The 14,011-nt window shown below is 40.4% G+C and overlaps 1 protein-coding gene across 3 annotated transcripts in view; it reads left to right on the top strand.

Annotated features, from left to right (window-relative positions):
* The first annotated feature begins 1,419 nt into the window (after positions 1-1,419).
* Positions 1,420-14,011, top strand: part of NUP153 (nucleoporin 153) — a 63,685-nt gene continuing 51,093 nt past the window's right edge. The window contains exon 1 of one of the 3 annotated variants that reach the window (XM_079147057.1): positions 1,420-1,915. In XM_079147057.1, the coding sequence (XP_079003183.1) occupies positions 1,805-1,915 (111 nt within the window). In that variant the 5' untranslated portion in view covers positions 1,420-1,804. The remainder of the gene's footprint in view (positions 1,916-14,011) is intronic. The other 2 variants (XM_079147056.1, XM_079147055.1) reach the window with 2 other exon arrangements.

Here is a 14,011-nt window from a genome sequence, read left to right as displayed (position 1 = left end):
TTTTTTTTGGTACCAGGGATTGAACCCAGGGCTGCTTAACCACTGAGACACATCCCCCAGCCATTTTTTAATATTTTATTTTAATTAATTAATTAATTTATTTATTTATTTTTGGGTGCTGGGGATGGACCCCAGGGCCTTGTGCTTGCAAGGCAAGCACTCTACTGACTGAGCTATCTCCCCAGCCCCTTTATATTTTATTTAGAGACAGGGTCTCACTAAGTTGCTTGGGGCCTCCCTAAATTGCTGAAGTTGTCTTTGATCTCTGGATCCTCCTACTTCAGCCTATTGAGCCACTGGGATTACAGGTGTGCACCACTGCATTGGGCTAGCTGTGTCAACTCTTATAGATGGCTTATAATCTTGGTTTTGACTGCCTGGCTCAGTGTCCTTGATGGTGCCAGCTACAATCTTTGGACCTCTATTGTGAAGAATGACAGGGTTGGACCAGTTGACAGTTGATCACCAAATCGTTCTGCCATTTCCTAGAATCTTTACAGGTAGTGAATTCAGTTTTTGAATCTGGCCTATTCACTTTCCTAAATATAATGTTATTTGGAAGAAAATATATGTTTACTTTTATTACTAGGAATATTATTACTTACCGGTAATGTTGGCTGACTACATAGGTTATACTGCAAACATCTGCTGTGCTTCTTGCGTACCAGCAAATACACCCAGTGCTGTACATCGATGATCACAGTTACTCCTCATTAATAGCTTTACAAAGTGGATTTTTAAATTCCCCTTTTATAGAAGAGAAAGCGAAGGTCCACCGCTCTACCTAGCGGTGAAGCCAGAATGCCAGCCCTGCTGTGTTTGACAGCAAAGCCCTGTGTGTCTAAGGAAACACTGGTAAGCTGCATCTGTTTTCTAGTTCTGCTTTAGGCCTCAGGTTCATGGACAGAGTTTTTTCAACCCCAGGTTTGTTTTTTCTTTTTCCGTCTTAATAAAGCATCATCAGCTCATCTGTCTTTGATTTCACGTGCACTTTCTGCCAGCTTAACCATCTGATGGGGAGACGCAGAGTGTGAGGAGGTTACTGTGCTCATCCGGACGCCTCTTCAGAACCTCATTTACAGCCCGCAGCCGCCACAGTACCCGGGCTTTGTGCCTCTACCGGCCCGGCGCCGCTCCTTCCGCGCGCCCGCGGGCTGGCGTTGAACTACATTTCCCAGCGGGCGGCGCGGCGAGAGCGCGGGCTCGACGGCCCTTCCTTCCTCCTCGCCTATCACCCGGTCGCAGCGTGATGATGCAAACGCGTTGGGCGCTGACCAGTGACGGCAACCTGGCTCGCGACCGCGGCGGCGGCCTAAACAGCGGCAATAGGCGCAACAGCGGCGGCGACTGCAGGGACGACGACGACGACGACGGCGGGGCGGGCGCTGCGCGCAGAGGGGAGGGGTCGGCGGGCGGCGCCGGCGGCTTCAACTGCGGCAGCGACAGCCAGGGCGACGGAAGAAGCTGCTCCGCCGGCCGGCGGTCGGGTTAGGCCTCCGCGGCGCCGGGAGCGGCTCGCGCTGTCCTCTGCGGGAGATCTCCATAGAGACCGTGACAAACAGACGCGGGGTCCGCGCGAGCTGCCGTTCTGGAGCCGGGTCCGCGGCCTCACCCTCCGCCCCCCCCGCCGCCGGCGCGCGCGCACCCTCGGTTTCTGCTCGCGACCTCGCGGTTCTCCGTGAGTCTGTGCCTTACTGTGTGGGCAGCGCGGGCCGACTTTTGGGCCGGGGCCGGGCGGGGGAGGCCCTAAGGCCGCCGCCTCTGCCTCTCCCGCCCGGGAGCGGGAAGCCGCCGAGGCTCCACCATGGCCTCGGGAGCCGGAGGAATCGGAGGGGGCGGTGGCGGCAAGATCCGGACGCGGCGCTGCCACCAGGGGCCAATTAAGCCTTACCAGCAGGGGCGACCGCAGCACCAGGTACGGGACCGGCGCTGCGGGGCCGGCGGGCGGCGGGCGGGGCCGCGGCGGGAGGCCCGGGCGCCCCACGTGGAGCGGCCGGGAGGCCCGGGCAGAGGCCCGGGAGGCGGCGACGGGAAGTGGGCTGCGCCAGGCCGGGCCTGGCGGCGCACACGTGGGGTCAGGCCGCCTCTCGCCGTCCCGGGGCCAGGGGCTTTCCCGGGCGGGCGCAGGGCGGGAAAGGAAATTCTGGGCTGGAGGGACGTGGGTTTCTTTTTTGGCGGGTTTCGGGGCCTTGACGGCATTACTCACGTCCTTTCGAGGGGAAAGGAAAGAAGTGGCCGGAGGCCCCGAGGCCCCGAGGCCGGCTGTCTGTATGGAGGCCCTGGGTGCGGGCCGTGGGGAGGGGGCTGCCCCGGAATGGGCCTCCGGGCGCCCCGCGAAGCGGGGGCGCTGTTAGGCGGAAAGTGGAATAACTTGGCCTCCGCCTGCTCAGTGGCTCTGGTCCCCCTGCCCGAGGCCCTCTGCGGTGCCAGAACAGTGGCTTAGATTTTTCCCTTCACCGGGTTATGGTTACCGTGGCACTGGGGCATTTTGAAAGTCCCTCTCCACCCGTACGTCTTTGCTGTACTGCGCGACTCTTCCCTCCCCTCTTCTCTCCTCCCCCTCTTTATTTTGGAGCCTGGGATCGGCCGTTCTCCACAGTTGACCAGGTCTCCAGCTCTGATCTCACGCACCAAGTATTTTAATAATAAGGGGCGTATTCTAGAAGTTTAGGTACTTAGGACCTCCGGGAGTGTTGGTGGTCCTATAACGTAGCCACCGTGTGCGCTCGTGAATGTTTAAAGTTATAAAAAGAAGTTTATCTTGATCGTAAATGGGACGTTAGGTTCTGAGAAAATTTCATTTAACTTCGCTCTTTAGAAGGATTGAGCGGAGAAATGTAACCTTGTTTTGGCAAAGCCACCAAAAAAAACTTCTCAATGGTACTAAGGTAGGAAATGTGTCTTGAATTTGCTAAAAAAAGTATAGCGAAAGGGTCTGAGAACTTGTGTACTATTAAAAAGGTGCACTTCTTCGGTTGCTTGAACGTTGAACACGTCAACGTTTTGTTTGATGATATTGTTAAATTGTATCATTATCAACAGATTTTTTTAAAAGTAAAGATTTGAAGGAGATTTTATGATAGAAAAAGTCGTGGTTTATGTAGTAGTTTTTTTACCAGTGGTTGGAAGTCTTGACATTCTTAATACTCCAAACAACCGCCCGCCCCCCCCCCCCCCGCGCCCCCCGTACATGCAAAAAAGCTTAGTTTTCAGAGTTCTTTGTGAGGAACAGGGGTGTAGTAGACAGATTTAAGATTAGAATTCAGGTCACAAGCCTGACCATTAACCTTACTTAATCCTTTGTAGAATGGAAGTTAGACATACATGCTTTCTGTTTCTCTTAAGAATAAACTCTTTGAGTGTTTTTCCTAGCTCTCTTATGGTGTGTATAGAAAAGTGAATTTAAAAAAAAATTTTTTTTTCAGTTGTAGATGGACACAATACCTTTATTTTATTTATTTATTTTTATGCGGTGCTGGGAGCGAACCCAGTACCTTACCGGTGCTAGGTGAGTGCTCTACCACTGAGCCACAACCCCAGCCCTGAATTTTTTGAATAAAGACTAACGAATGGGTTGGACTGAGTTTAGAAGAGAAATGGTATATTCTCAGTGGCAAAAGTGATAATCACAGCTTATTTTAAAAAGTACTTAGATAAAAATCTAATTTGGGAGGGATGCCTTAATAGCATAACACCAAGTTGTTTTTAGAGCTGCTGTGATTTCAGGCTGTGTGGTTTTGTTTTAAATCTTGATAATTTATCATCACCTCTTATCTAAAATACGTTTGGCTGCTTGTACTAGCCATTTAATTAAAAAAGAAAATATATTTTAGCTTTTGAATTGGGCTCAAAGGTGTTTAGGGGTTTCTTGAAACTACCGAAGTATTTGGCAATATATTAAAGAATATTCTTCTATTATTTATTTTTTTATTTTCATCTTAAAATAAGGAGCTTTATTAGTCCTTACTGGAACTTTGGTGGACCTGCTTGCTCTCAACTGTACTAGACAATCAAGTGGATGTTTTGCAGCAGCTGCTGAGTCATCATGAATAGCAAGGAGCTTCATGACATGGCATGTTTCATACTAATGTTAACTGATGAAGTGTTCAAGGTTTTCTGGGTGAAAATGAAGCCTTCAGTTGTGTAGTAGAAGGTTGGAATAAGAATGAAAGATCTGGCACTGTTAGTTAATGGATGTTTGCCAAAGCCTGCCAGGCCAGCTGACTAGTTGCAGTACCTTTGACTTCTGCATATGTTCAGTTGACTTGTAATCTCCTATTTTGAGTTCTGGTTTAGCTCTGCTGGGAAATGTCTAAAGTTTAACATTTTCTCCTTGTAACTTATGATCTTTAAGATGTCATTGTGCGTGAAGTTGTGGAGACAAATCCATTGTTTTGCTCAACTCACTGAAGGATAGTAACTTTTTTTAAAGAGTTGTAGAAGCAAAAATGAGAATAGCTTTGAACAGTGCAAGTTGATAGTCTTCACTTGCACTCGCCCCCGCCTGTTTACCTTTTAGCTGAGACACTTTTAGGAAAGGAATGGTATCATTTTTCTACTTGGGAGTGAACAGGTCACTAAAGAGAATGTGGTTGGTTCTTGTCACCTGTGTAGTATCCTTTCCCATTTAATTTTTGTGTAGTTCTGTGGAGAGGTCAAACCTCTTCTCTTAATAGTCCCCACAGTTTTGAGCATGAGCCATCCAGAACTGGAAGAAAGGACTTCCTTTAGAAGAAACTACTGCCACCTCCTGGTGAGAGGGAGCCATTTGTTTTTTTTTTTTTTTTTTTTGCCCTAGGATTTTGGGTGTGTGGTTTGTCTTCTGGTTTGAAGCTAAGGGAATCTTCCTTTAATTGTTCTAGATATAGAATTCCTTTTAGATAGAGTTTGTATCTTACAAGTCAACTTCCACATGTAACTTTTAAAAGGGGGGTGGAATCAGTTCACATCAAGCTGGGCATACAGTGGCTCAGGATGCCGAGGCAGGAAGATCACATGTTCAAATTAGCAATTTAGCGAGACTGTAAGCAACCTAGTGAGACCCTGTCTCAAAATAAAAGAATAAAAAGGGCTGGGGATATTACTCAGTGGTTTAATGCCCCTGGGTTCAATCCCTGGTACAAAAAAGAAGTAGTTTACATCAGGGGTTGGTAAACTTTTTCTGTAAAGGAATAGATGGTAAATTTTTAGATTCTTCTATTGCCACTTCTCTATTTTCTTTTTACAACCCTTTTGCAAATATCAGAACCATTCCTATCCTGTGTAAGAACAGGCCAAGGCCTGGATTTAGCCTATAGACCGTAATTTGCTGAGCTGGTTTATATGATAGAGTGGTTTTTGTTTGTTTTGGTATTTTCTTTATGATACTTTGCCCCGGTTAAGTATGTCCTGTGTGATATCTGATGGCTGAAGTGTTCTCAGTTTTGGAAAGGAGGGATATTTAAAGGTTGAATGTTTAACTCATTCTAGAAGTCTCTAAGTAGTTCTGACTTTTGTCTTTATTTGGCTTATCCTAGATGCTTAATACTATCAGTGGATAGAAAAATGGAAATAATGGATTGGAAAAACATCCCCAATGGGATCAACTGAGTTCGAATCCCATTAGATTGCCCTGACTCGGGCAATTTAAATTCTGCTTAATTTCCTCATCCGTAAAGTAAAACTTGTTGTGAGGGTTAAATGAGATAATGTAAGTATAACTTTAGTACAGTACAGGATCTGGCATGTAAGACTCATTTGAAATTGTTATGATGAACTAGACCCTTTGAATTTAAATGTCTTCAAATTGTGTATGATTTTGGGAGCGTTGAATGAGAGGTGCTTTACCACTGAGCCACATTGCCAGCCTTATTTGCTTATTTTATTTTGAGACAGGGTCTGGCTTAGGGCTTGCTAAGTTGTTGAGGCAGGCATGGAACTTGTGATCTTCCTGCCTCAGCCTCCCAAGTCACTGGGATTTCAGATGTGCTCCTGGTGCTTGGCATGAATTGTGTCTAAATTTTGCTACCTATTAGAGGTTCACCCCTTTCCCAAGTTCAATCCTTAATAGGTTTATATTTTGAGATCTTTGTTTACTGAGTGATGAGGTGGTGAGGCCAAATTCTAAACAACTACTACCCTTTTAAGTACTGAGTATTTTCCTCATAGACGTGCCAGTCATTTTAAGTATATGGGGAAAAAAGTCCCAAGTATTATTTAATGAAAGCTAGGGGTTTTTTTGGTTGGTTTGTTTTGTTTTTTTGTTTTGGTACTAGTGATTTAGCCCAGGGATGCTTTACCACTGAGCCACATCCCCAGCCCTTTTTTATTTTTCATTTTGAGATAGGGTCTCCCTAAGTTGATTAGGGCCTTGCTTGCTAAGTTGCAGAGTCTGACCTCAAAACTTGTGATTCTCTAGCCTCCTGGGTTGCTGAGATTACAGGTGTGGGCCACTAGCCTGGCTAGTTACTAATTTTTTTTTATTAAGATGACAAAGCCCAGATGATGTTTTTATTTCCTGAAAAGTTCTCTGATAAGGCAGGTAGCAACTTGATTGAAATAAAATGAAAACTTCGGTCTTTAATGAAACTTGTTTTCTTTAGGTTAAGAGTATTATTAGAAAGATTGATTCCATATTTTAAAACATTTATTTGTAGCTACTTTGTTTATGGTCATGATTGAAATATATTTTTACAAGTTTCTTATTGGGAAGCCTGTTTTCACATCTTGCTGCCAGCTACAGTTTATTGTCAGAAATAGAATAAGATGCTGTTCCTGTCTGTATATATGAGTTTGTCAGTTTGTTTGCTTTTGCTTATCTTTTTCATAGTGTGATTTAAGAAATAAACTTTTACCCCCGTTTTCAAACATCGCAGGTGAGAAAAGTGTGGGTGTATCTTATAGGTAAATTTTAGTGGCTTTAACTGTTGTGGTTTTTTTTTTTTTTAAGCATTTTTATTAGTTGTTGGAGAATCTTTATTTATTTATTTGTATGTGGTTCTGAGAATCGAACCCAGTGCCTCACACGTTAGGCAAGCGCTCTACCACTGAGCCACAATCCCAGCCCCACTACTGTGGGTTTTTAATGGGTCTTATTTCTCCTTAACTGCATTTATGGAAGAAAGTTTTTAAAAAGGTTGAAATCTGTAGCCAATTGTAGGTTTTTTGTTCTTTGATCAGAAAAGTATTTTAAATGGCTAGAGAACTTGGACTGCTTGGATAGAATAAGTCTGGCCACTGAGTGACTTAATCGCTTATAAAATACGGCAGTACCTTAGATTTGGAAGTCAAATTAGGATTATCAAAACTTAATTTGGTATATAACTTCATTAGAATTTAAATACTAATTACTTTTCTCCCTCATGGAAATAATTGTTAACCTAACAAAGAAACTTTATTAAAAAATACCGTAAATTCTGAAAGATTACATTGACTAATGTTTTTACTATTTTGTGTTTGTTTTTGTAATTATTTATTTTTTTTAAGTCAGGCATATTCTCAGGTTGTTCTTCACTTGGGGTTTGAGGGAGCAAAGGGGAAAACCGACTTGGGAAATTATATGAAATAAGACTGAAAAGAGTTTGGGAAGGTGAGTCTAGTGACATGGGTGATAAATGGATCAGGAAGGTGTCTACTGGAAGAAAACTTTCTAAGGGTTGGTGACAGGTCTCTGCAATGCACACATCTAAAATAACAAATCACTACAGCCAAACTTAACACTGGTGATTGTTTTTGATTTTGTCATTACAGATCCAGTGAAATGATTTCAGAAAGGAGATTTTATTTTATTTTATTTATTTATTTATTTTTTTGTGGTGCTGGGGATCGAACCCAGGGCCTTGTGCTTGCAAGGCAAGCACTCTACCAACTGAGCTACCTCCCCAGCCCCAGAAAGGAGATTTAGAATCTGAATACTACTATTTAGTAAAGGTTAATGTGAAGAAAAGGGAGTGGACTCAGGAGGCAGAGGCAGGAGGATCATAAGTTCAAAGCCAGCCTCAGCAACTTGGCAAGACCCTGTCTCTAAATAAAAAATAAAAAAAGGGATAGGGATGTGTTTCAGTGATTAAGCAAATCCCTAGTACAAAACAATAACAACAAACAAACAAACAATCCCCCCCCAAAGGAAACAGAACAAAACAAAACAAACCTCAGAGAAGGAAGGATGTGTAGGAATGATAAGGAACTGTCCATGTTGGAAGATGCTAGTGGTGAAAGATTTTTACAAAAAGAATGGCTTTTTAATTGTAAATGAATTCTGAGTTGGTGTTGTATATAATAACCATTCCCCTTCCCTCACTCTAGTCTTTCTTCTTTAATCCTTGAACTCTGGTTAAATATAATTTGAAAACCTAATATGTCCCACAATGCTTTCTTTACACAGTGAATGTTCTTGATGTATATGTAGTATTGAATTGAATTTCTCTGTGGCCTGCAAATTGGACATTTATTTATTTTAAATCCCAGTTATCCCCATCTTCCACCCCTGGAATTGAACCCAGGGGGGCTTTTCCGCTAAGTAACAGTTACATTCCCAATCCTTTTAAAAATTTCTTTTCCAAATTTATTTTTATATAATAAGCCATACACAGGAATTTTTTAAAATTTTTTCTTTTATTTCGGGACAGGGTCTGGCTAAGTTGCCACGGCTGGCCTTGAATTTGGCAATTCTCCTGCGTCAGCCTCCCTAGTTGTTGGGATTATAGGTTGAGCCACCATGCTCAATCTGGTGATTTATTTGATGTGTTTTGCCAAACGAAGAACTCTCAGTTCATGGGGAGAGAACCCACTAGATGTAAGAAATCCAAGTTTAAAAATTCACTCCTCTCATCCTTGAAATTAACTCATGTTTTTTCTTACTATCTAGTGTAGACTTTGCTTCAGTGCCACAGGGAGTGTTTTTAAGATTTTAATGCCTTTTTTTGTTCTGGTTTTTCCTGAACACATCATTAATTTTGCTTTTTTGAGCTGCCTTTCTGCTCTCATTTAGTTGGCTTTGTTATTTATCATTCCAGAGGATGGTTCAGTTTTTTGTTGCTCTGGGACAGCTTCAGTTGGTTTTTGTGGGCAAGGGATGTTAGCCTGGCAACAAAAATGATAATTGCTGAAAATGAAACATCAAGTAAATGTATTACTTGTTTTTGAGTTTTAGAATTATTGATGTTTTTAGAAACTTGCCCGAGAATATTCTTATGTGGCAATAAGCTGTTATTTGAGCTGTGCCACTGTAGCTTAATTAAACCCGTGCACCAATGAGTCAATGGTCGGTAAGCCCTGATGGCAACTCGCACAGAACTAGTGCTCTAGTGAAGTCCATGGACAGACTAATTACCATGCTGTTTGGCAAATTGCCATCCTGTGGTGGTTAGAGGGCACTATTGGTATTCACATAAGGGAATGACTGTCCAGACCTAGAGGGTCAGAGGTGGTTTTCTTCAGGAAATCTTCCATGGAGTTACAATGGGGGCTGCTAGACTTATTCCTGAAACTGATTTGGTAAAGTAGGATGTAAGTATTCGCTGTACCTTTCAGCGTATTTCTGTTTCTTTCTTGGGTTTTTCCTTTTGTTTGTGGGTGTGTGGGTCTCTCCCCACCCTTGCCCATGTCCTTCAAGGTAGGGGATTGAACCCGAAAGCATTACAAGAGAGTTGCATTTCCAGCCCATTGTATTTTATTTTACTTTATTTTATTTATAATTTATTTATTTTTGGTACCAGGGATTGAACCCAGGGATTTGCCACTGAACTATATCCCCATCCCTTTATATGTGCATTTTGAGATAGGGTCTTGCTAAGTTGCTGAGGCTGGCCTCAAATTGGCAATCCTCCTGCCTCAGACTTGAGTCCCTGAGATTACAGGTGTGTGCTGCCATTACTAGCTATGTTTATTCACTTATGTTTTTTAAATCATAAAGCATTCTTTTTTCATACTGACCAACCCCATTCCTGTAAAGACCTATAGAACTCCTGAAAAGGTAGTTGGGTTATACTGGGCCTTCTTTGGTTGTAAGATCAAAGGAAACCTAACTCCAAAAAGAAACCATTTTCCTCTTTTCCAGTTCCTTTCACTTTCTCAGTTTTCTCTTAATGACTGAAGTATGATTTTGGTTCTTTAAGACTCTTAAAAGTTGCCAGACAAGAAAGTACTTCTTCAGCTCTGTTCGTTAGGTAGAGGTCCCATCTGTACCATTACCCAGTTCTGTGTATAAAGAGGTGTTTTCTCTTCTTGAGGAGTTTTAAATAATCCTGATGTCTTGTATTTGGTTATCTACTATAAGCAAATACATAATCTTTGCAAGTCTAGCAAGTGGAAGTAAAATTAACTCCAGGGTCCATATTTACTTCTGATTGATTTTCAGAGTTGATATTATGATGTAGATGTTTATAAAAATAGGTATAATGGTAGGATGAACTTGTTAATTTTGAAAGTAGGGTGATCTTTTAAGTAAAGTTTTACTTTATATTAGAGTGAAGTTTATACTCAGGGTTATGTTTATCAAGGTCTTATATGGATAATAGGTCACTAAGTTTTTAAATAATTTTAGTAGCATTCTCAGAATTTAATTTGCATAATGATCATTCCAAGAGCTTGTTAAAAATAAATTTGTCTTTCTAACGATCTGGGTGACACTGCTCATCTGAAGACTTTTTGAGGCAGGACCAGGGATTTAACCCATGGGCTTTCAGTCCCTGAGCACATCCCCAACCCTTTTTATTTTTGAGAGTTTTGCTAAATTGCTTTGGGCCTCACTAAATAACAGGCTGGCTCTGAACTTGTGATTCTTCTGCCTCAGCCTTTCGAGTGGATGGGATTACAGGCCTGTGCCACTGCCACCAAGCCCAGCTGAGGACTACACTTTTTGAGAACCACTGTGTTAGTCCTTTTATAATGATTAGATGTGTGACCTACACAATAAAAGATGAGGTGGCTTCTTGACACACGCACAGGCATGTTTCAAGGGGATTTTTGAGGAATTTAAAGTTTATTTTAAGATATACTATAGTTTTGTATTTATTGATAAGATAACCCTAAGTTTGGATAGCCTATGTGAAGGATACTCCTTTATTTGGGTCTTCTCAACCTTTTGTTCCCTCAGTCTCTGAAACTTACACAGTGGCAGTTTGCATGGCTTATTCCTTGATTTTTCTATACTTACATAATGGGACACCCATCCCATTTTTCTTGCTCCTGATTTTTATTCATGACACTCACTCACCATATTATATGGGTATGTGTGATACACTATGTTTTTTTCCCTAATTTTTAAACTCCAAGAGGGCAGAAACTTGTTCACTACTGTATCCCCAGTGTTTAATTCTTGATGCGCAGTGTGCAGTTAGTCAGTATTGATTGAATGAAGAAAAGTGGTGTTTGAATAGCATTGTATTCAGTACAGTCCAAAATGGTTACTTCAGACTTTGTTGTTCTGACTCATTTTAGGATATTTTCATTATATTTTAATTATTGTCTGACTAGTGCTCCACGTGTGTGTTTTACTAGACAACTGAAGTTTGAGTCTTTTAAGTATGCTTGAATTTATTAACCTATTGTAGAGGAGCTTTCCCCCCACAATGTTATAATTTCCGCAATGTTTCTGATTTCCTGATCTCTTTAACTATGATGTTGGTTCTCATACTTTAACGTAACTTTAGAATCACTTGGGAGGACTTGATTAAGAGAGCCCTCTTTAGGAGTGCATTCAGTTCGGTGATTGATGAAGGACCTGAGATAATGCCACAGTAGCTGAAGGAACCACACTTTGAGAACCACTAGTATTATAGTATGTTAAGCTTAATTTAACTTTTTCTTGATGATGTGTGTCATTTAACAAAGGTGTATTTGATTATTGAAGTGCAGGAATGTTCGTTTTGTCATAATGGTTACAGGTCAATTTTATAATATACTTTTTAAAAAGTCCTTTTGCTGTCATTTACTGCGCCACTAGTAACTCCTCTGCCCCACTGAACTTCTCCTGTGCTAAGCTGTTCTCAGCTGAGACTAGTTAAATTGGTTAAATTTTAGTTTATAAAAGAGACAGTCAGGTCAGGCGCTATGGCTCTTGTAATCCCAGGAACTGGGGAGGCTGAGGCAGGGGGATCTCAAGTTCAAAGCCAGCCTCAGCAATAATGAGGCACTGAGCAACTCAATGAGACCGTCTCTAAATAAAAAAAATACAAAATAGGGCTGGGAGTATAGCTCAGTGGTTGAGTGCCTGTGAGTTCAATCCCCACCAAAAAAAAGAAAAAAAGAGAGAGAGAGAGAGAAAGTCTATAAATACAGTTCATGTACTTCAGGGAATAAGTTTTTTTTTATCCATTTGATTATTCAGATTTGTTTTTTGTTGTTCTCCAAGATATTTCATGCTGTCACACAAGTGACTTGATTAAATATGGTGTCATTTTTAAGTTGTTCTGTTTCCTTTAGATGGATAAGGAAAGGGTCATGAGGATCTTTGATGTTTTTATAGCTGAACACTCAGAAGTCCATAACTGACTTTTTCCACCCTAAGTTCTTTTTGTACTGGTTTAAGCTAACCTGTAACCTCATATCATATGTCTTATTTTTTGAAAGGCTGTCTTAAACTGTATTTTAAGCACTTCCATGTCTTTTGAAATATTGGGGAGGGGTAAAGAACTAGTACTGTATGAATGTTATTAAAAATAATAAATCTAGATGGTAGGTATAATATTTTTTTTTCTTAAAGTAACTAATATTATGTATCATAGCATAGAAAAAGAAAACTGGATTTGTGTTTTTCAGTAGTGAATATTCTGAAACCGTTAGCTTCATGAATTTGTCTTGTAGATCTGTTGAAAATCTGTTCATAGAACACATGGGAAAATAATTACATACTTCCAGTTTGTTACTTGTACCTTTTCAAACAGTGAGGAAATGGCTGCTTAGGTGCCTATATCAGACATGTGTTCCATATTTTTCTGTTATCAGGATTTTTAAGACCTCTGTCTTGAGTTTGCTTTCAAAGTAGATTTGTATATTCTGTCTTGACTTTTTTCTTTTTATCTGCTAAAGCTTTTCCCCTCTGTCATTCTGAAACCCAATTAATGCTGCTTAATGAAGGAAATTGTTGCCTACAATTGTTTACTTTACCACAGTTTTTTCTATTAGCTTTTTTCCTAGCTAGTAATAAAATTACCAATGTTTGTTATACCCTATAACTTGAAAGGTACTTTCACATTATTTCATTTGATTTTCATTATAATTCTTTTAGTTAGTAGGAAGGGCTGTTCTTATTTAAGCTAGAATAAATCAAAGGACAGGGAGATATTTAAATTTTATTCTAGGTCATGGTAATCACAAGGCCCATGCTTTTATTCTGTCCTAGATATACTGTAGTAGTTGTGTTTGTGCCTGGGGTATATTACTTTACTTATTGTCTCCATCCCTAAAGTGGGAGTATTAGTTCCAACTTCATAAAGTTATGGTGAGATTAAATGGAATGATATAAATTGATTACAACAGTGCCTGGCTCAATACTAACGTTACAGGAAATGTTAATAATTCTTGTAGTTATTATACCACATTATATTTCTTCCTTTAAAATTTATCAAATTAATTGCTCATATTTTTAGGCAACATTTAATAAGTAAAATTTAACTATCAGAAAAGATATTAGAATATTTCTTGAATTTATGGTGGATTAGTTGTCTTTCTGTTTTAAACACTTCTGTTAGTCTGATTTTTTTTGTTTTGTTAAAAAATGTGCATTAAAATACTTGTTATTGAAGGTATGGTTTGAATTGTTTCTTTTAATACACTGAGATAGAAAAGGATGCCTTTTCTTGGATTAAAACATTTAGTGCATACTTTTGCTGAATCTAAACTAGATTTTGCTTATTTGATGGCTCATTGGGTATTTTAAAGGATTAGAATAATTAGCCACTTGGGACAAATGTTGGTTCATGTATGTTTATAGAACAAACAAAAAGTAAGAATTTCATATATATAAAATATGAAATATTATATCATAACACTTTAGTAACTGAACTAGGTAAAGTTTGTTGGAAATAATTGT

This window comes from Sciurus vulgaris (assembly GCF_902686455.1).
Source record: "Sciurus vulgaris genome assembly, chromosome: 7".
In the NCBI taxonomy this organism is placed as follows: Eukaryota; Metazoa; Chordata; class Mammalia; order Rodentia; family Sciuridae; genus Sciurus; species Sciurus vulgaris.
This window is presented reverse-complemented; position numbering and strand designations above follow the sequence as displayed.